Raw genomic sequence first — 22,216 nt, forward strand, 5'->3', positions numbered from 1 at the left:
ATTCCTTACTTGTGGTGAATGTCTGACTTTGTTTTCTACATGTTTTTTCAAAGGCCTGTATTATAATTCTTTGCTTTGGAACTTGCCCAAAATGATGATCTGTCACAACAGAAACTAGGTGTCATATGAAGATGACATACATATTTTAATCATAATTGCTAAACCTCTTTTTCCCGGATGTTCTCTTTCACATGGAGTGCTCTATCTTCCAGCAAAGAACCCATCCCACTGGTGTTTTGAAATCCTCAAACATTGTAGCTTCTAAAATTGGCATTGCCTGTACCAATGTTTGAAACTAATTACTCTTGATGTCACCTACCTCTCTACTGGCTCTTGAAAGATTTTTAATTTACTTTCATAGCTACCTATGTGTAACTGAGAAAATAAGGTAAAATGGGTCCCAAATTATTTGTTGCTCTTTCCTTTGTTTTGTTCTTCTAAAACAAGTTTTTCTCAGCTTTTCTTTTGAAAACTGTTCTGCGAACATATTCAGAAATTGATCAGAACAGTTTTTGTTCTTCCATTTGGTCTGGAAATATATTGGCATCATTAGATTTAAATTGCTTGATACTGTGTAACTGAATGTACAATGAATTTCTGTTTTTTATTTAACTTTAGGTACCAATTATGACTACGTTAGAGAGTTTAAAAGGAGCACAGGAACATGGCACCATACTAAACCATTATTTCCATCAGACCTTCGCCGCACTGGCTGCGCAGCCTTGCGGATTGCAAACTGCAAGCTTTTCCGACTGCAGCTTCAGCAAGGATTGTTCCGTATTCGTGTTCCTTCCCCATGATTAGTCCTGCAAAAATGGAGGAGATGGGAAGAAACCTAACACAGTCCACCGTAACATAGCTTTATATAAGGAAAAACAAAGCTATTGCAACTGAAACTTACATTATATGCTGTGCTTTGGTATGGTATCTGTTTTTGTTTTTGTTTTAAAATGCTTAAAAACTTGAGTCTCAGCTCTTGTTTGGGGGATAAATAGCTGTATATTAAACAAAAAAAATACCATGACAAAGGGAACACCTTCAGTCCTAACTATCTAAAAAAGTAAACTACACTAATGAGGGAGTTCCTTGCGTCTGAAGCAGGAAAGAATGGGTAATATAACAAATTGTATCGAAAAGTAAAAAAAAATTTAAGGTGCATTTCCCCTAAGGAGAATTGATAAGAATTAGCATGCTGTCTTCGACTGGGCAGCTTTAATACAGATATGCTGTATGAAAATCAACCTCTCTGGTATACTGCAAGACTGTTCTTCATCTGAATCGGTTCAAGGGAGATGTTGGTCATTGCACCTTTATTTCTAGCCCTTCCTCACTAGTCAAGGTCTGTGCCTACAAGGGTGGAGGTGTACATATGTTTTTCATTCATTTCCGATGTTTTCATTCCTAAGGATCTTTTAAATATATTTAAAATTGAACTAAGAGTTACAATATATTGTAGATGTGTTTTTCTACACTGTGTCATTCAAATGCTCTGAAGATTCCGTGTATTGGTGGGTCAGCATGCATTCTTTGTGTGGATTTTGGAAGCTGCAATGAGTGAAGTAAAGGGAAGGACTGAGGCGAGAATATGTCACACCTTTACTGTGGCTGGTAAAGGAATGCAGCACGAGTTGCTTTTCTGAGAGAAATAGGACTCCTTTTCCCTTCAGATCACTTAAAAATCACTGCACGTTTGCAGTGTTGAGGATGTGTATTTGTGCAAAAGGGGAGAAGGAAAGGTGGGGCATTAAAAGGGATATATATGTATTGTGGAAAACTTGATTTCAGGTTCCTGTTTTAAAGGAAATTGTACAGGCAACTTATATTGGGATCAGAAGCTGATTTACTTATGATTTCTGTGCTAAGGTTTTTGGCTTTGAAAGCTTGTTTTAGAATTCAGTTGTAGTGAAGAATTTGTCTTACGGCTTTTTCCTTTTAAGTCTTGTTACCACTGCGAGTAATATTTAATTGAATTATGTTAGTAGGAAAGATCTGCTGGTAGAACACACTTTACCTCATTACTTAATTTCATTTTTGTTACTTGTGATGGGTGACACACAACACTACTGAAAAAAAAAGAAAGAAAGAAGAAAAGGGCGGAGGGGGGGAGAAAAGAAATGGAGCTGGAAATGCAGTTGAAACTTATCCCTATCTCCACCCTAAAAAGACTCTTCTAATACTTTGTAGTGTTGCCGGCACTGTTACAAGACACTGTTCTTTCCACTCTGAAACTTTGAAGGACCTCAATCAAAAATCAGCGGGCCAGGTTTTGCCCTCAGTTATACACACACACAAATCCAGATTAACTCCTTTGATCCATCCTAAATAATCTTCTCAAATACAGGCCACAAATAGAACAAAATAGCTCGTGTTCAACTATCTAAATTTTTCTTAATGAAACATTCCGAGACTTACTAATTTTCATCATCATTCTGTAATGTTAACAGAATAATCCAATTAAATCAATAACTGCAGGCAGAATTTAGTCCATTGATTTTTTTTTTTTTTTTTTTTTTGTAATGCTGAAGTGCTGCAGAATCTGAACTGTATGCAGTAACCTATTTTTAATCACTGTATTTTTAATGGTTTTGTACACATTGCGGTAGAAATTTACTTGACTTAGTATTTGTCTTTAAATTTGTTATATTCTTTATTACAAAAATGTAAACCTCTGTTTCCATCTTCAGATTTTTTTGTTGAAAAAGTTTTGTAAAGATTTCCACTTTTTATAAATTAAAGTCTTACGGTAAAATATTCAAAATCACATAAGTTCTGTTTTCAAAAATGATTTAGGCATTTAGGAGCCTAAGGCCTGGTCTACATTTAAAATTAGATCAACCTCGCTAAATTGCATAGTGCTGTGAAAAATTGTGTACATGGTACAACATAGTTAGAGGTTGACCTAACCCCAGGTGTAGACGCAGCTAGGTCAACAGAAGAGCTTTCTGGTGACCTGCCTCGTGCTTCTCAAAGAGGTAGATTAGCTACATTGACTGAAAAACCCCTTTTGTTGATATGGGAAGCATCCATACTGTGGCACTATAGCGGCTGTGTATAGACATGCTCTAAGTCTAAAGAGCCTAAGTACCCAAGTCACTTTGAAAATGAACTTTGGCTCCTAAATAATTTAGATCCTTTTGAAAACTTTAGCTAATATGTTGCAAGAAATACCTCCTGAGAACTGAAGTTAGTGAGAGCAAATGGCATTCATCACCCAGCAAGACTGGGTAGTAAATACACAAAATAAATTTAAATAAATCCCAAATTCTGTGTGCTCTGGCCATGTTTTATGGTAAAAGTTAATAAGTAAAAGTTAGTTTACATTTAACAAGGTAAAGTAGGATTAACATTAGGGTTATTTTTGCATTTTCTAAAAAAGGAAAATAAAATAATTGTCTTGTGTAGCTAAAATACTCTGTTGGATTTGACAGAGGAGTGTAAGCAACTTATTCTGAAACACCTACACACTTCAAGCATGTGAATAGTTCTGTTAGCTACTGCAGGACTGGGGCCTAAATTTTTTGAACCAGTAAGTGTACATTTAAGTGTACAGCTAACTCACTTCCTGTGTACACAGTGCATGCGTTAAGGAAAACATTCATCATGCATGCTTAATACGCAGTTTTTAAATGGTCGTATCTTAATGAAAAGTATTTTTTGTAAACTCAGAGGCCTCAGTGAGAATTGTTTGGGTCAAGTTTCAAACTTCAGCCATTTTTGTATTAGCCCTATCTTTAAAAAAAAATTGAAAATGGTAATAGTGGTGGTTTGTGTTGCTTTCCCTTAGGTTGAACTTTACAATAAATAAATGAAAAGAGAATTTTGTTCACTTTACCAAAAAAATGCACCTTAAGGTGGAGGCTAGAATTGAGAACTTCAGAATAAAATGTGAATGTTTTGGAAAGTTATTAAAATAAATAAATTAAAATAAAAAGGGGTTAATGGTTCTGCAACCTTAACCATAGTGGGCACTGTCATATTCCTGTTTTAATAGTGTAAGCCTGTGGCTTCTTTGCCAGAGGGGTAGAGGGCATGTTCAAAAACAGAAATAACTAGTATAGTGCATGGTTTCTGATAAAGTTTTGCTTTGAGGACTCTGGCCAAGGCTAAAGAAAGATCCACCTGGCACCTTTTCCTCCCCAGCCAACCAATGTGGCTTCAGTATAGTAACCAGTCTCTGGTCTTTTAAGCCTGGGAATCCAAGTCAGTTTCTACACATTGGGTAATCATATGGGAAATTTGTGCTGCTAAACATCCAATGCTAGATTGGATTTCAAATTCACCATCTCTTTGCTTGTTTACCCTTTATACAGCTCTAGTTAAGAGTCCTCTGCTTAACTATAGCAAAACAGGTCATTTTTCCTTTTAATATTTTACCAGCAACAGCACATGATTTATCCTGACAATGCCATGTCAACTTTGCTGTCCTCAATCAGGTGACTTGCAGTAGCCCTGAAGCTCTCTTTAAAACTAACAAGAAAAGATGAATCTGGAAATTAATCCCAATTTTTAAAAGTTTATTTATTAATCACTGCAGACAAACTTTGTCCTGTGTGCCTGTGGAATCCTAATACTCAAAAGTGTGTTCATACACTGTCTTATGAGTCGGAGTTACCACTGAAAATATAAAAGGTGGATATTCATCAAAGCTACTGCAGCACTTGACTTTACCTTTATGCATTGGATTCCCCTTCCAAAAAATCCCAGGCAGTTTAATTTCCAGTAGAGATGTTAGTACAGTAATTTTTTCAAAGGAGTTTAGTAGTAGTAGTAGTATTTAATTTTTTTGCAATATTTCTTGTGCTTGCATGTCTTGGTAATTGCACAATGGTACAAAAGTGAATTTTTACGTTTTAAGTGCAGTTTCTCGATTCGGTAGTTCCATAAATATACAGTCTGTACAGGATGATTGTTCATGGTATTATGTATTTGCCATACACGGTGTGGTATGCAATAACAAAAGGAAAGCTGTTATAAGTGCCAAACTTTTGGTTTTCTCTGTACATACAGATAATACACTACTCTTCTGTTGCAGTACAGGGATATTTAAAATTCACTGTGTTAAAAAAAGTGATTTTTTTTGTAAAATAATGCTTCTTTTAAACACTGTAAATCTCTTTATTATTTTTAATACTGTTCTGCAGGTTTGTGTTACTGTACGTTGCTGCCTTGAAACATCACTCCACGTGATGCGTATGGTCACTCTGCTCTTTATTAGGGCACTAGTTACATGCATGTAAATAAAAAATGGCAGCTGACAATAATAATATTTAGATAAAGTGCAATTCATTTTAACTAATCTCACCCGCAGAAAGAAGGTTGTGTCTCAGGTTAAGTCACAGCAAATGTGAGTTTTAACAGGGACACAGAAGTACTCATAGGCTACAGTACCTTATATTGTAACCAATGTGTATTTTTGTGCCACTCTCAATGACACTTTTCAAGGAGTTTTGTGTTGTTTAATTTAATTTAGGATCAGGATGTTTTCTGTTCTTGACATATTAAGCATTCTGTCTGGGTTTCTCTTAACTTTATTTTGTTCCTGAGCTGCGTGTATAAATTCTGACTCCAGGGTTCATTAGATATAAATTTATTTTCAATTAGAATGTACTGATTCTTGGTTAATTTGCAGGATTTTTGGTGCTGTTGATGTTAAACTGGTGGCAAGTGTTCAGCTCTAGACAGACATTAGTACTGTAACATTTTTAATGTTTGCCATCCTCTTGCTTTATTAGTGTGATTAAAAGCTTTCTTTACCAGGTAGGGTCCATGTTTCAGGAGCATGCTACATCATAAAGGAAAATATACATATATTTTGAGGCACAGTGTTTACTTTTGTAAGCCTTGCATCTGGGGTTGCCAATTTTGGTAGGACATATTCCTGGAGGTTTCATCACATTACAGATTAATATTTAATTCCTGGAGACTCCAGGACAATTCTGGAGGGTTGGCAACCACACTTACATCATTCATCTAATAAGATTTGGGACCTGATTGCTTTCAGTGTCCATTGACTTGAAGATAGCACTTGGCTCCCTGTAGGATTTAGTCCAGGGGGAGTATAAATATAAATATGCTTTACTTCAGAATGCACAAGCAAATGTTCTAAGGTCTGTTGGTAGGTTGGGCCTTTTGAATACACAACCTATCTCCAAAACCTCTGTAGGGTGTGATGTTAAATTTCATCACTCTAGGAAGAACCACTTGTTTACAGACAGTACTTACTAAATGCTATAATAACATGGCAGCCCTACTGAGTTTGGCAAAATGGCAGATGACATTTCTGTAACTTAATAGTTGGACTAGTTACCAGTTTTTAAATAAAATCTAGATTAATATATGCTTTAAGACCTTTCCAAGTGCCTAATTAAACCGACACAAAGCTTTCTCTGTTATGTAAAATAGGAACTATGGTAATAAATGCATTAAACCATAAGGCATTACCAACAGGTGAGGTACTTTAACTTTCTCTGTGATTTGAATCCCTTTAAATTTTCTTGGCAAACCTAAAATAGGTAGCTTGCATGCTACTTATAAAAATTAAATTACCATACATGTTTAAAACTAAGGGGAAATTGTACCCAATAATATTTGGAGATCAGCTGAAAGACCATGTTGTAATGCCTTAAAACTAAACTGGAAGGCTGGAACTTTTCAGCATAATAGCTTATATCTTGTTGCATGGTGTCTTTTTTGCATTCAATTCGAAGCAGGATGAGCATGTGAATACCAAGTACGTCTGTCACAGAGTTGCTCAGACTGTAAATGAATTATGCCATCAGCTAGGTATGGCCTTCTCATTTTAATAATGAAATGAGATCGTATTGAGACCTTTTTGGTGAAGGGAAGCTTTCTTCTTATTATCTCTAGAAGAAATTCTTACCTAAATTATTTCTTCAATGATCAGTTATGAAAATGTAAATATGTGGGGGTTTTTTTTTAATTATACGTAGTAAGTACTTCTAAATCTGATTTCCCTTCCCTCTCCAAATCAGTGCTAATGTTAATGTATTTTTTTTAAAGCTGTATTTAATTTAAATCCAGTTTGGGGGCCTGATTTTTCAACCAGGTCCCAGCTCTGTCACTGTTTTTATTGATGTAATCTTGTGCGTGCACATGAATACCTGCGTTTGTTTAATGGCAGGCTAAAAACAATTTTTTTGCACAAAATTGCACCTTTAAAATCAAAGACCATTGCTGAAAATCTGGGTCTTAATGTGCAATAGGAAGTAGGCTATAACATATTTATCATTCGCTGTTCCTGAGTTTCTCTCTCTTTAGTGAATTCATGTGTTTGAGAGCTCCGGCTAGGCAGCATCTGTTTGTTTTGATTAATTTATTCATGGAGCACAATAGGAAAACATAGATTCTAGCTTAAAGGTAAGAAGTAAGCTGTGTCACTTATTGCTTGTATTAATAGTTTGAGTTTAAAAAAATGTAGCACTAGAGCAGCAGAAAAATACCTTTTCAACCTTTCGTGATTAGAATAAGAGCTGGTAAATGATAAATGCTTTACAGACAAATCAGACTTTGTTCCCCAAGACTTGGAACAAGAAATTTACTAGCTTCCCTTAAGGTTGTATATTGACTAAGAGCCAGCAGGAGTACAAAGAAAGATGTCTGGTACAGTAATCAAGTTGTACTGTACTAAGGTAGCATTCATTAAAGCACTTGTTACAGTTTCAGATCATTTTCAGTAGAAATCAAGAGATTCAGTCATATGAACAAATGTTTTAAGAATTAGTGTTAAACTTTTTAGTTGATGGCTCTAACACACACACAGAATAATTTGTGGATGATCTGCTAAAATACAGTTCATCCTTATTTTGGGGCAAAAAAAGGGCTAATCTTCAGCCCCATTTGAGTTTAATTTTTTTCCTGAGGTTCCAAAACCTAGTAGTTTTTCTCCTCATACCTGGAGTTTTTTGTTTTTGTTTTTAACACTAGAGAAATATATTTCTCATTGAGACTGGATAGTATTATACTGAGTAGTGCAATATTGTATTGATACTTAAGTGCATTTGATTCAGACCTTACATAGTACTAATAGCGGGCTTTTAAAATGTCATTAATATTAAACATGAGAGTGAGGAGGGAAATATCAAGCTCCAAGAGACAGACGCACGCTTAGTCTTGTGGCATGCCAGGCAAAGGGCCCATAAATTCTGGCACACGTGCTGCCTGCTTTGCAGCTCCTGGCATTGAAACCATGGCTAGAATGATCCAGTGCCCCAGTAATCCTAAACTGCCAGAATGGCCTCTAGGGGCCTGACCTTGTAGAAATCGGGCTGCAACTGGCTTCTTTTCTGACCCTCTCCTCAACTGCATCCATCAGGTATTCGACACAGCTAGTAATTTGGGCCTAGAGCTCACTCTGCAGTGTTAACGACCAATTGTCTAATCAAGGGGCAGAGGATTTGCAGACCTCTGTTGGAAATCCAGAGGAGCAGCTTTCAAATCCTTATGGAATCAGAGGGTCACAGGTCTCGCACCATTCTTGTGGAGGGCCTGCTATTTAACTACTTCCTGCCCTCTCCATTTTCTTCCTTGCTAGCACCATGGCTCTGTTACTGCTCTAGCCCAATGTTGATCCCTAAATTTGCATGGAATATGCCACAAACAACTCTACTTTTGTATACACTGGCATTTTGCTACTGGCTAGCATCAGTACCCGGCAACTTAGTTGAAACAATAGTAAAGAATAAAATTGTCAGACACATAGAAGAACATAAATTGTTGGGCAAAAGTCAACATGGTTTCTGTAAAGGGAAATCATGTCTTACTGATCGATTAGAGTTCTTTGAAGGGGTCAACAAACATGTGGGCAAGGGGATCCAGTGGACATAGTATACTTAGATTTCCAGAAAGCCTTTGACAAGGTCCCTCACCAAAGGCTCTTATGTAAATTAAGTTGTCATGGGATAAGAGGGAAGATCCTTTCATGGATTGAGAACTGGTTAAAAGACAAGGAACAAAGGGTAGGAATAAATGGTAAATTTTCAGAATGGAGAGGGGTAACTAGTGGTGTTCCCCCAGGGTCAGTCCTAGGACCAATCCTATTCAACTTATTCATAAATGATCTGGAGAAAGGGGTAAACAGTGAGGTGACAAAGTTTGCAGACGATGCTAAACTGCTCAAGATAGTTAAGACCAAAGCAGACTGTGAAGAACTTCAAAAAGATCTCACAAAACTAAGTGATTGGGCAACAAAATGGCAAATGAAATTTAATGTGGATAAATGTAAAGTAATGCACATTGGAAAAAATAACCCCAACTATACATACAAGATGATGGGGGCTAATTTAGCTACAACTAATCAGGAGAAAGATCTTGGAGTCATCGTGGAGAGTTCTCTGGAGACATCCACTCAGTGTGCAGCGGCAGTCAGAAAAGCAAACAGGATGTTAGGGATCATTTAAAAAGGGATAGAAAATAAGACGGAGAATATCTTATTGCCTTTATATAAATCCATGGTACGCCCACATCTTGAATACTGTGTACAGATGTGGTCCTCTCATCTCAAAAATGATATACTGGCATTAGAAAAGGTTCAGAAAAGGGCAACTAAAATGATTGGGGTTTGGAACGGGTCCCATATAAGGGGAGATTAAAGAGGCTAGGACTTTTCAGCTTGGAAAAGAGGAGACTAAGGGGGTATATGATAGAGGTATATAAAATCATGAGTGGTGTGGAGAAAGTGAATAAGGAAAAGTTATTTACTTGTTCCCATAATATAAGAACTAGGGGCCACTAAATGAAATTAATGGTCAGCAGGTTTAAAACAAATAAAAGGAAGTTCTTCTTCACTCAGCTCAGTCAACCAGTGGAACTCCTTGCCTGAGGAGGTTGTGAAGGCTAGGACTATAACAGGGTTTAAAAGAGAACTAGATAAATTCATGGAGTTTCAGTCCATTAGTGGCTATGAGCCAGGATGGGTAAGGAATGGTGTCCCTAGCCTCTGTTTGTCAGAGGGTGGAGATGGATGGCAGGAGAGAGATCACTTGATCATTACCTGTTAGCTTCACTCCCTCTGGGACACCTGGCATTGGCCACTGTCGGTAGACAGGATACTGGGCTGGATGGACCTTTTGGTCTGACCCAGTATGGCCATTCTTGTGTTAAGAACATAAGAACCAATGGCAATGGCCATTCTTATGTTATGTTGGCTTTGTACTCTTTTCTGTGCTACGCATTGCATTATTTATCTTAATAATTCAGTTGTGCATTTTCAGTTAAGACTTGCTTTTCATCAAACATCTAGAATTACAACATGTATGGGTTATAGTTCACCTGAATACCTATGATCGGTCTATGGATAGACCACGTGTAGCACGCTTCCACGTATCTGTTGTATTTGTAGCAGGAAGTATTTGTCTTTTTAATAATTTGTCCTTTGATTTTTTTTTTTTGATTGGGGATAAACCCTTATACCCAGCTACCTCAGTGGTTTATTTTATTTTATTTTTTGCACTTTGCCAAATTGTGGGATTTTTTTTTAGATTGCATTCTAGCCTTTAACAAAAGGCTAGAAGCAAATGGGAAGCAGGGTGGAATATTGCCATTGTCCAAGGATGGTTTTCCCTAGTTTCCTTTAACAATGTTTGTCTTCACTAGCAGGTATAAGAGTTCTCCTGCAGCTGCTGCAAGACAATTGCTTGAAAGTAACTAAACTTTTATAAGTATCATGAGGTAGCCGTGTTAGTCTGTATCCACAAAAACAAGAAGTCCGGTGTCACCTTAAAGACTAACTGGTTTATTTGAGCATAAGCTTTTGTGGGTAAAAACCGTAAATGTAAGAAGCAGTCAAAGGCATATGTTCTTATGGCTTTAAATAGGAAAATATTTTAATATATTAAAATTTTTTGCACTTGTGAACTAGACCAGTTGGGCAAGCTTCTCTCTATTCCTACTGTATATTCTGCTCTTTGTGTGGACTTGATTACATCTCCTTTGAAGTAAATGGAAAAACTCCTATTGACTTGATTGATGTTGGATCAGGCCCTTTTTGTGTGGAATTCCCAACCTGCCCATCTAGGGAGAGCAGAATATCTAAGATGATTTCCATCTTCCAGATTTGAGAGCATGATTTTGCCACCTATTTTAGAACCTTCAGGTATCCAGCTTCTGTTCAGTTGAATAAAAAGGGACCAATTCATTCTTTCTTTCCTAAATGTACTGTTTTGACACACTTCTGATTTCTTAAACACTGTGTTTGACTTGTTAAAATGACACTAGTAAATTGATAACTGTTAGTGCTTTTTTTTCTTGAATATTCAGTGCTTATATGCACTTTACCTTTAGTTTTGTACAGCTCCTTAACTTGTAAGGGCCTTAAAGATACAAATGAAAATTTTAAGAAATACCCTTCAGATCTTTCTGTAAAATCAAAATATGAAACATTTCACCACAAAAGCTTTCCTCAAAATATTCATATTAAATTGCAGTTCAGATAAATTTTAACTCAGTTAAACTAAAATTGTAATGACTATGCATGTTCCAGCAAATGGTACATCTGCTTTGCACTTGGGAGGTGTGACTGCAGCTAGCTTCGATTTAGGTAGATTAATGATAGCAGCGAAGCCCTGGCCGAATGATTTAGCCTCACCCACCCAGGACCCCCCTGGTACATACTTGATCAGCTGCCCCGGCTTCACTGCGATTGTTACTTGGGCAAGCTTTGATCTAGCTAGATTGTATCTGCTGATTGCAGCGTAGATATACCCTTAATGAGTACGAAACAAGGAGCTCTCTATGCTGCCAGTGGAGTATACTGATAAGTTATGAATTGAGGAACATTTCATTGGGAACATAGGGGATACCCATTACATTCTTTTTATTCATAGTTCTTGAGCCAGATCCTCAGAACTGGCTGAAGGTTGCCCCATGCATCCTGCCTGTGGGGAGCATTCCCACCCATGTGGCTCCCTGATTTTTCTGGTTGTTGGGCCAGTCCTGAGGCACAGTCCTCAGGACTGATCCAAGTTGCATTTGGTGCAGTGGCCTACGAAGGGCCACTATAGCAGCTAGGGACCACTGCACCACAGTGGAGCTCTGGATGTGGCCTCCCTCTACCCCCACGTTTTTTCCCTCAGCCTTGCCACTTATGTGGTGTAGTGCCAGCTTGAAGTGGTATAGCTTTATTTGCTTTGCAGAGCAGCACAAAACAGTCTTAGCGGGTCTGACGATCAAGTTCCTTAAACGCCGGCTAAGGGATAAAAAGCTGTGTTTTAATCCTGTTTTCTTTTAATCAAGATCATCAGCTTAGTTTGGAGAATTGGTAACTGACAATTATAAAACATTTTTGATGCCATGGAGAACATAGAAGCTCTTGCTCCTGCACCAGTTGGGGGAGGGGGAAGAATCATGGGATTATAGCCATTTATGAGCCTATGTCACTCCTCCAAACATAAAATGGGGTCAGCTACCCCCATGGCAAGCATTACAAACTTACTAAGAATCCTCCATGCAGGGAACCCATAAGTGAAGAGGGGATGGGAGTTATATGCATTGTCCACTTGCCTGTTGGGGAATTCACCAAAAAGTAATAGAACCTAAAGCATCCCCATACTTCACTATAGACTCTTCCCCCTTTTTTAGGAAAGCTGAAGGAGGGGGCACCAGAGCCAAACTCACTGACAGATCGTCTCTGGATACGTCTGTGCTACAACTGGGAGGTGTAATTCCTAGCTCAGGTGGACATACACAAGCTAGCTCTGCTCAAGGTGTCATGCTGTAAAGAGCAATATGGCCCTGGTGGCTCTAGTTTGCTGCCCCAGTAGATACCCAGGATCTCAGACAGGGTTGTACTTCGGTGGCTAGCCTGAGCTCCTGCCTGTGTGGCCACATTGTTTGAGCAAGCGTGCTAAAAATGGCAGAGTTAGTATGTATGTATCTGCCCAAACTGGGAATAACGTTTCCCTGCTGCAGTGTAGACGTGGCCTCTGCAGCTCTCTGAGAGTGTTAGTAAGGATGGGTCCACATCATTTCCTATGTAGCAGGGCAAGAAAAAATGGGTTATACAAGCCGTGGGATGAGAGATGTAGGTGGCATTACATGTCACTACATCATGGTTGAAGTCTGATGTGATTCTACTTTGCTGTGTTACTGGTAGGGCTTTAGGAAACTGAAAGTGTTTTGCTTCAGTTCTCCCAATTTCATTGCAATTAACTCCATGTTTGTCCAATGTCCATCCTCTGAAATCTTGTAAAACATGATTTTTGCATGGCTATAAAAAGTCAATTTTTTCATGTTCTTCATTGGGAAGGTTGATAATGTTCCAAATCAGACAGTTTAAACTCAAAATATTGACATTAAAAAAGGCTAGAATTTTTGCTCAAAAAAGGATGTTTTGAGTGAAAATGAGAAATAGTAAAATTTCATAGGCCTTTTATGAAAATGGAATGTTTTTTGCGACACTGCAACAAAATGGAAATCTCAACAATGTAAAACATTTTTGTTCTGAACAAGGCTAGAATAGGGCTCCCTTTGGTTTGTGGGCCTGCAAGCAGTGGTTCTGTAGTTAATTCAGCCCTGCTAACACCTGTGGCAGAGGAACTAATTGTCCTCTTATGCAGTATTGCCATGTTGGTGGAAGATAATGGAAATTTGGGAGTGAAGAATATGGAAGTCTTACTACAAGGCAGTATAGCAAGTATTGTAATAAATATTAGGAAGAATTTGACAGCTAAATTCTTTACAAGCATATAGAAAAGAACTATAGGGATGTGTACACTTTGTGATTAATTGTTTGAACACTTTTCACGATTTTTTCTTTTGGAGTCTGGCTATTTGAGATTCTTCTAATCTTTCCTTCAAAAGAAAAGTCACAATTTTCCTTCTTACTCTGACTTCAGGATTTGCGTTCTTTAAACCAGGTATATACAATATTGTGGATCCTGTTGAGTTGGGCTAAAGAATAATAAAACACTCATGCTTTTTATTAGGTCCAGTCTTGCTGCTGAATCATGTGCAATCATATGCAATCCCTACTGGGCCCTTAATGTTTTTTTGCAGTGTAGTTGTAGCCATGTTGGTCCCAGGGTATTAGACACAAAAAGTGGGTGAAGTTACTGGACAAACTTCCGTTGTTGAAAGAGACAAACTTTTGAGGTGCACATAACTCTTCTTCAGGTGTCCTGAAGAAGAGCTCTCTGTAGCTCAAAAGCTTGTCTTTCAGCAACAGATGTTGGTCCAGTAAAAGGTACTACCTCACCCACCTTGTTTCCTTCCTATGTTTTAGCACTAGACAATGCAATAACAATCCCAATAGAGCATTTGTAATTGCATTAGTCATTCAGTGAAACTAGTGTTAGAAAAGTCAGAATGCTGACATCCCCATAATGTCTAGCCTTTGCATGGTGCTACTCCTGCGGTATCCTACATCAATATCTTCTATGACAGCATTATCTTATGAGGACTTTCCTGTAAAACCCTGTCTGACTGGGTCAAGGAAAATATCTTGTCGCTTTCCCATAAGAAAGCCTCCAAGTATAGGTTTTTCTGGAGACATGCTTATCTGGTCGGTCACATATACGCAGTTTAGGAACAAGGTTAATACATCACCGAATTGTTCATAGACTGTCATTCTGTAAACTTGCTGGTTGTTGGGGGTTTTAACTTGGATTTTTTTTTTTTTTTTTTTTTTTTGTAATTTATGGAAACTGATCTTTTATTTCCATCTTATTCCCCACTCTGGATCTTCATTAATTGACTTAAAACTGAATAGTATAAGTCACTCGGGTCCAAATCGGGGAATCAGGCTGAGGTTGAGTGTATCTGCTTGAGAGATGGGGGTCTGGAAGAGCCTTGACTCATGATCGTAGGAATCCTCTTTAGCCTCACCCTGCCTCTTCCATAGGGGAAGGACTGGAGGATCTGTGCAACTGGGGACCCTGTGCAGTCACACAAGGATCACCGTGGAGCCAATCCTTTTGCAACACAGGGGTGCACATGTTGTGTGGCTTTTCCAAATGCAGTCCTCTTTCCCCTCCCCCATCAGCCCTACCACAATAGCTCTATTGCATGAGAGGCCTGCCATGGTCATGGAGGTGAGGTTGGATTTCTCACCTTAATGTCTCCCCAAGTTATTCTGACTCCCTCTGCAAAATGGGGGTGTTAATGGTTAAAGCTTTTTGAAGATGAAACTTATTTAAGTGCTTAGTTTTTAATATCAGCATGTTTTGGCTTTGATATTTTTTCTTTAAAATAAAACCAATTACTGATCCACTCAAATACTTCTCTTTATACTATGCTGATCTTAGCTTCGGAAAGCTTTTGATGGACTGATGCCCAAGAATCTTACATCCAAATAAACTACATCCACCATTTCCTGCCAGATTTTTCTCTGATTTGTTAAGCATTCTGACTCTCTCTAAATAATATACTTCCTGGTGTCTCCCACTAGGCAGTCTCTTATTACTATTGCCAATAACCTCTTCCTGTTGAAGCAGAGCTTCTAGACATGGAGCCAGATCTACCACCAGTTGGACTGAGTGTCATCCCATTAACTTCATAGCATTTGTACTCCTTTATGCCAGTGGTTTATTGGGTCATTGTAGCTTACTGGATCCTTCCAGGTAAATGTAGATCTTGCATGTGTCCCCATGTCATCCACTGGTGCCGCTGATATTTTCAGAAATACTTGTAGCTTGGACTTTTCAAAAGAGCCTAAAGAAGTTAGATACCAAAAACCCAGCCTAAATCTGTTTAATTTCTGCCACTCTTTTGGTTTTGCCACTTACATTAGAATTCAGAGATGGATCCTGTGTGCTCCGGAGTCTTGCTAGAGATCCTGAGTTCTCTCACTATTTTGTCTTCCAGTAAAGTTTGTTTTGTCTTGTGGTGTTTCTATCCCCTTTGACTCATCCCCTTGTTAACACGATTAAAAATGGAAAACGGTTGCCTCTAATTGTACATTCTACTGGTAAATTATCAGTAGAATAATTTTCAGTTACCACCTCTTGCCTGCATTCACTTGCCGCCTCTATATTAACCTCTAGGTGGACTTTTTGGTTTACTGGACATATTTTTACCTTACCTTTCTTAATCCCCATTACTATTTTTTGCCCTTTGTGATTCAGGTTAGCCTTTGTTTACTTGTACATATCACTCCGACCTGACATATCGCACTGTGAAGTGTCTGAAATCAACTCTGCTTGGCTGAAATTAAATGTCTTGTTGGTTTCACTTCAGTCCTAAACCCAAATTCTTCTATAGAACAATGCAATCAGAACAAAGTCTGCAAGTTTTTGTTTTGTTTTTGTTTACTGAAAATGTTAGATTCTAGGAAATGTTTTTCTTCCTTAGAAGTAGCCAGTCCACATTGTTAGCAGATCAGAAGTTTCTTATGCTTCCATATTCAATATTTTTAATTGAGAAACATTATTTTGGGAAATGTACAATTTTTGTACTTTGATGTCAAAGTGGCCTTTATAGGAAAAGCACATACAATATTTAGATTAAAATTCATTAGCTATGTAATTTTAGTGGGGATTTTTGTATTGACAGGGTTTTTATGCATTTTTCAAATATACTTACTGTTTTGTGTTAGAAATTATTTGTAATATTTTTTAAACTACATCATGAAATTTTCCCATGGTTCCTCCTTCCATTCCATTCAGTTACTACAAAGCTGTTAGCTAACCCTGTACATTAATCCCCCCCCCCCCCCAAGTTTTTTCGTAGTGTCAGTATAGTGAGTTATAGAATGGACTTGTAGCTTTAAGGGAATAATCCTAGCAGTGTGGGCAGAATTCTGGAACATTTTATCTTTTGAGAAGAGCAGTGTGCAGTAATTCAGTCGTACTTGACCAATTAAGTTACCAAATTTATAGTTATTGTAATTTCTTTCCATCCTATAGTTTTTACATTTGAGTGCTAATTACAGAATATGTAGTATTCTGTATTTGTGCAGTATTCTGTAATTGTGCAGTATGCAACTTTCCTTCATTATATCATTGTGACATTAATGGTCACCAACCTGAAAAGTTCCAGAGTTCTTATGGTATCCCAGTTAATGGGCTCTGAATCAGAACCAGATGAGATGTGTTGAAAAAAATTAAATATACATGTAATTGGATTGGTTTATATATTTTCCCTTAACTGATCCACAAGATTCTTTTAGCATTAGTGGAAACAATACAGTAATTGAACTTTCAATTAAATTGTAAACAAAATTAGGCTATTGGAGAACTACTACAGGGAAAAATAAAAAGACTGATTTTGAAAACTGCAGGCAGAAAATATGAATCGCACAACTAATTTGCATGAGCAATTGCCTCGACTGCCTATGCAACATAAGGTATACAGTTGGCAAAAATCAGATCGCTTATATTTTGTCATTACTCTGATTTAGTTTCTCTTCTCCAAAACATTTTGGTTATGTTTGCTACTTAGGGACTTCCAAGTGAATGTTTGTCAACCACACTTCAATTTTCATCATAGTTGTATATATTTTCTGATTTGTTGGTGTGTTTTGCTTAATAAGAGATTCCACATCTTTCATAGGTTAGCAAAAGTCCAACTCTTAGGAATAGTTATGAACAAACATGTATTCTCATATTTTTTTTTTAAAATGTGTAATTTTAAATGGCACTTTGTGACCTACTGCTGAAAAAATGGGTTTTGCAATGGAACAAATTGTATAAACAGTTAAAAGAGGACTGTGTGTACTTGAATGTCTTTCAAGTGTTGAAATTGGTAATTTTTCAAGATGTACCCTCAAATAATTTGGTAGGGATGTGATTTGAGAGCTTTATAATACATTATTAGGAATAATATGTTGCTGAATGTACTTTGTCTAAAATCTCCCAACAAACTCTGGTCCACCTCCATCAGTTTATTTTCATGGAGTAATCCTGCATAACTTTACAGTTACACTGTGGAACAATTAATTGAGTCTTATCAGTAACCTTTCTTGCAGAATTGCTTTAAGGTTTACATGTTTTAATGATGCAAAAAGGGATAATAAAAACTTTCCTGGATTAAGTAGCACTTACTTTGTTTACATGTTCAGTATAATGGTGGGTAACTAAGGGGAGGTTCCCTTTTAAAAGCACATGAATTGTGCTCTGGGGAGTTAGTTGCCAATGTGCAAATTGTGCTGTAATATTGTACCAAGGATCAGTGAAAGTGTTTTATCTTTTTTAATGTAGTTTGTATTGACCGGGTTTTATAAATGTCAGAAAACAGAGTGTTGTATTTTGATCTGAAATTTGTGTATGGTAAAGTAACCTTTGCTTTACGTATTGGAGGTCCGTTCAAAACTTGAAATATTTTTAGAAGGGTGCAGACCAAAAGTAATTGTCTTAAAGGTGTTTAATAAACTAACAAAATAAAACATGAATGGCTTGAAGACTTATGAATTACTCCATGTTATACGTAATGCATCTTTTTTATTTTTCTGATTTTTTTTTAAATGGTGAAATGTAGTTCCCTATAACTTTGAAAGTGAATTTTGATCTCTTTTAAACATGATTACTGAACCACCAAAATTGATTATTTCAAGTGAAATTTTCAGTGTTCCCCTTTTCTTCTTTAAATGGAAGGTTAAAAAGAGGACACAACTTGAAATCTAGTCTTTCTTTTTTTTTTTTTTTAAATGAATGATTAGTATTTTCAGGTGCTCCCCCTTACCCTGGGTCCCTTTGCCAATTTTTATGATTTTACACTCACATTTTCCTGTCTCAAGCAGCAGCAGAAAAGGAGGGAAATATTTTTAAAATCTACATACACACACACAGTGAAAACTTAACTATGCACAAAGTGCTGTCAAATATACAATAGATAAGTTTTCAAAAGCACATAAGTCACATAGGCACTTTTGAAACTTTTAACCAAAGTAACAAACTTAGAAAAATAGATGGGTAAATAGGTCACATAAAGTACAAAAAGGTATATATGCATTCTGTCCTTATCAGGCATACTTTATATTAATGTTCCATTTATTAGGGGTAAGTATATGATTGATTGATAGATAACTATTAGTCCAGGTCAATATAACACCACTTATCGATGTAGTTACAATCATTTATAACACTCAATATTCATCTCTGAAACATGGGTATAACAACATCTGTTAATTATTAACATTGTATAAATGGTACCTTAATATAAAATATGATAGAGATACATTTTGCACTTTCCTGGACTATTGGGGCTTACACATCTTTCATAAAAATTAGATTTGGGTAATAAATGAAATTCAGAAGGATGGATCTTGGGAGAAGCAAGTGGATGCAATTTGAAGAACTAGGTAACAAAAACCTAACTAGTATCAGAGTCACAAGTTCTTCTATAGGTTAGAAAGAGTTCCGTGTGCATGACTGAAAGACCCTTCAGTGCTGCTTCTCATTAATCAGAAGCTTATCAGTTGTCATGGTGAGGCTAGAGAAGCAAGACACAATTCTTCACCAGAAGCCATGAATTTTTGTCCCAGGCTCTTCACTTGATCAAACAGTCAAACCTGATCTTTTTTCCGGCCGACCGAGATTCACTTTTTGAGTTCATTGAAGAAACTATGGCTCTGACCATTTTGGAGGCACATCCTCTCCAGACGCTTCTCTAGAATGGCTCCTTTATGCAATAAAGTATATTAAAGAAACCAAAACTGGAAACCAAATTCAGACTTGCTGCAAGTGGGTGCAGCTCCAACAATTTCACATGCTTGTATTAGGACTGTTTGGCCCAATTACTTTTGAATAACTGGTCAATTAGTGTTGCACAGATTAACTCACCCCATTTAACCACTAGCAGCCCTACATGGGTGTATGGCTTGTAGATCTTCGGCTGAGTGTGATAAACAGCAACATCAATAGATGGAGACTGGCTTGATATTCAGAATGTCATCTCTCTGCTGTGCTTCAGCAAATAGTTAATGCTGTGGTGTGCATCTGTTCCTGTGTATCTTACTTCCTAAGAGAGCCACTTGGGCTCAGTCCTGGGAGGTGCGAAGTCCCTGTCAAAGCAATTGAGAGTTGGAGGATGCTCAGGGCCTTGTGGGCAGCACTCAATACCTTAGAAGATACGACCCTGTGATATGAAAGCTGGGATTCCAGAAATGATGCCTTGTCCATGCAGGAGGTAACTGCTATTTTGGTTGCAACTCTAGCAGAATTTGGACTCCTTAGGATATGGAATCTGTCCTCCACCCTCATGTGTGCTCTTAGACTGTCTAAGCTTAATTTCAAAGGCCTTTTATTGTGGCTGAAACTCAGGCCATTGTCCTCCTATCTTTCTTCTCTGCGTCTACCCCATCCCAACCCTCCAAAACCAAAACTGAAAACTGCAAACTGCAGATCTGGCACCAGAGGGGTCTGAGGAGGGTAGACTTAGTGGCTATCCTTGGATCTGGCCAGCAGTAGCCCAGACTGCCCAATTAATGTCCTCATACGTCTGCCAATATGGCTAAAACAGTTTCTACTTCCATGAATGAATCCAAGTCCAGTAACAAATTTATGATGAGGTATCAGGTTCCTTCCAGATACACAAAACTCAGCAGCCATTTAAGCTGTCTGCCTATAACATGGCTAAGCGGCAAGAGGAGTGCTCCGCTCAGATTGTGTTTAGCAGAGAGAAATACTAAAAAGCAGACAGGTTGCCCTTTCATGGTGGGGTCTGCATGCTGTTACCCTGATGTCATTGGAATCTGTCTTTGGAAGGATGCTCTTCCTATCAGTAGATGGATAATTTCTCTTTTAGAGAGCAAAACCAAGCTACCGACCTTATATTTTATATATCCATAAATAGGCTTTCTTTCCAAAAGTCTCAAAGTAATTTGTATGCTTTCGGGGGTGGGCAGTGAAATGCAGCTAACTATAGGGTGGAGGGCAACATCCACTGCAAAAGTAGTGAGAGGGTGACATTTTCGTCTGAGTCTCCAAGGGCTAAACTCTACAATTATGAAAATAGCTTTGGGCTCTTCAATGCCCATGCGCACCTTGGCAGAGATCTCCTGTGCCATACACTGCATACCAGATAGTTCACTGTCAGTAGTTCCAGCAAGACGTGGTATTTTCAGACCTGATGGTTCAGGCTATTATGCCATCCATGTGTGATACATGTGATATTATGCCATGTGTGATACATGGCTAGAGCATGGAAATTTGTGGTCCTGTCTCTGGACTTAGTGTATGACCTTGGGCAAGTGACTTAACCTCTCTGTTCCTCAGTTTCCTCATCTTTTGCGAAGTGCTTTTAAGATCCTTGCATGAAAAGTGCTATGTCTATACATTACGGTACTTTCCTACCTGCACTCTTTGCAAATCATTTGGTTTTTGTCCCCTTTGTGGTTCAAAAATTAAAACAAAAAATAAGCCTCCACTTTCTGGGTGGGGTAAAATAGAGCCTTCAAGCCTTCGGGGGAACAATATCTCCACTGTACATGAAAGGCAAAGGAAACCCAGCAGCAGTTAGGATTCCGGCCCATGGAATAAAGATAAATCCAAGTTCAACCTCCCCTCGTTGTTTCCAAGTCTCAGTGAGACAGAGGAGATACGGCAGAGCCCATCTACGCAGCAATAACCATGGGAACACCAGCAACAAAAGTAAATCAACATTAGATTCTGTATCATCGAGCCCATGTTTACACTGGAGCCCTCAGGTTGTCTGCACCAACCTCCCTGGCGGTTGAGTTTGGATCTGTGCTTCTTGTTTATGTAGCTTTTGCACTTAACAACAATAAAAGGTTTTCACGTAGCAGTTCTGTCATCCAGATGAATTTGAGCAATGGGCCTTTCATGTCTGCTTAGGAAAGGCACCTATTGTATTTACAGAACACTGAGGTGTTTGTTCTGTTAACTGCAGAGCTACTTCCCATGCTGCCCCTTCCTCAATGCTTCCCAAAACATCTTTTTTATTTTATTTTATTTTTTGCCTTCCCTAGCACCTTAGGCCTTGCTGAGTACGGCAACACCCTGCCCACAGTGGCTGAGTGGACGGCCATCACAGCACTCCTAGCGCACACTCATTTCGTATGTCTGCTCCTTTGGCTGTGTCTTTTGGCCAGTAACGCACACAGGGCTAGAGCCACAAATGGGTTTAGGCACCCAACTCCAAAATTTAGATCCTCAAAACCCCTGTTTAGCTGTTGCCTAAATTTCCGCTGCTGAGATCCTCAGACTATGTAATCCCCTGCCTGTCTCAACAGCGGGACCTAAGCTGGTAAGCTCTGAGCATGCCTACTGGATAGGGCCCAGCACAAAACACTAGGAGGAGTACCCAT

At 38.1% G+C, this 22,216-nt stretch overlaps 1 protein-coding gene across 2 annotated transcripts in view; it reads left to right on the plus strand.

Annotated features, from left to right (window-relative positions):
- The window catches only part of GAN (gigaxonin), a 57,379-nt gene extending 39,039 nt beyond the window's left edge, over positions 1-18,340 (plus strand). For both annotated transcript variants that reach the window (XM_037877811.2, XM_043526177.1), the window contains exon 11: positions 619-18,340. In XM_037877811.2, coding sequence (XP_037733739.1) covers positions 619-800 — 182 coding nt within the window. In that variant the 3' untranslated portion in view covers positions 801-18,340. The remainder of the gene's footprint in view (positions 1-618) is intronic.
- The last annotated feature ends 3,876 nt before the right edge of the window (positions 18,341-22,216 follow it).

Source organism: Chelonia mydas, chromosome 12, assembly GCF_015237465.2.
Source record: "Chelonia mydas isolate rCheMyd1 chromosome 12, rCheMyd1.pri.v2, whole genome shotgun sequence".
Taxonomy (NCBI): domain Eukaryota; kingdom Metazoa; phylum Chordata; order Testudines; family Cheloniidae; genus Chelonia; species Chelonia mydas.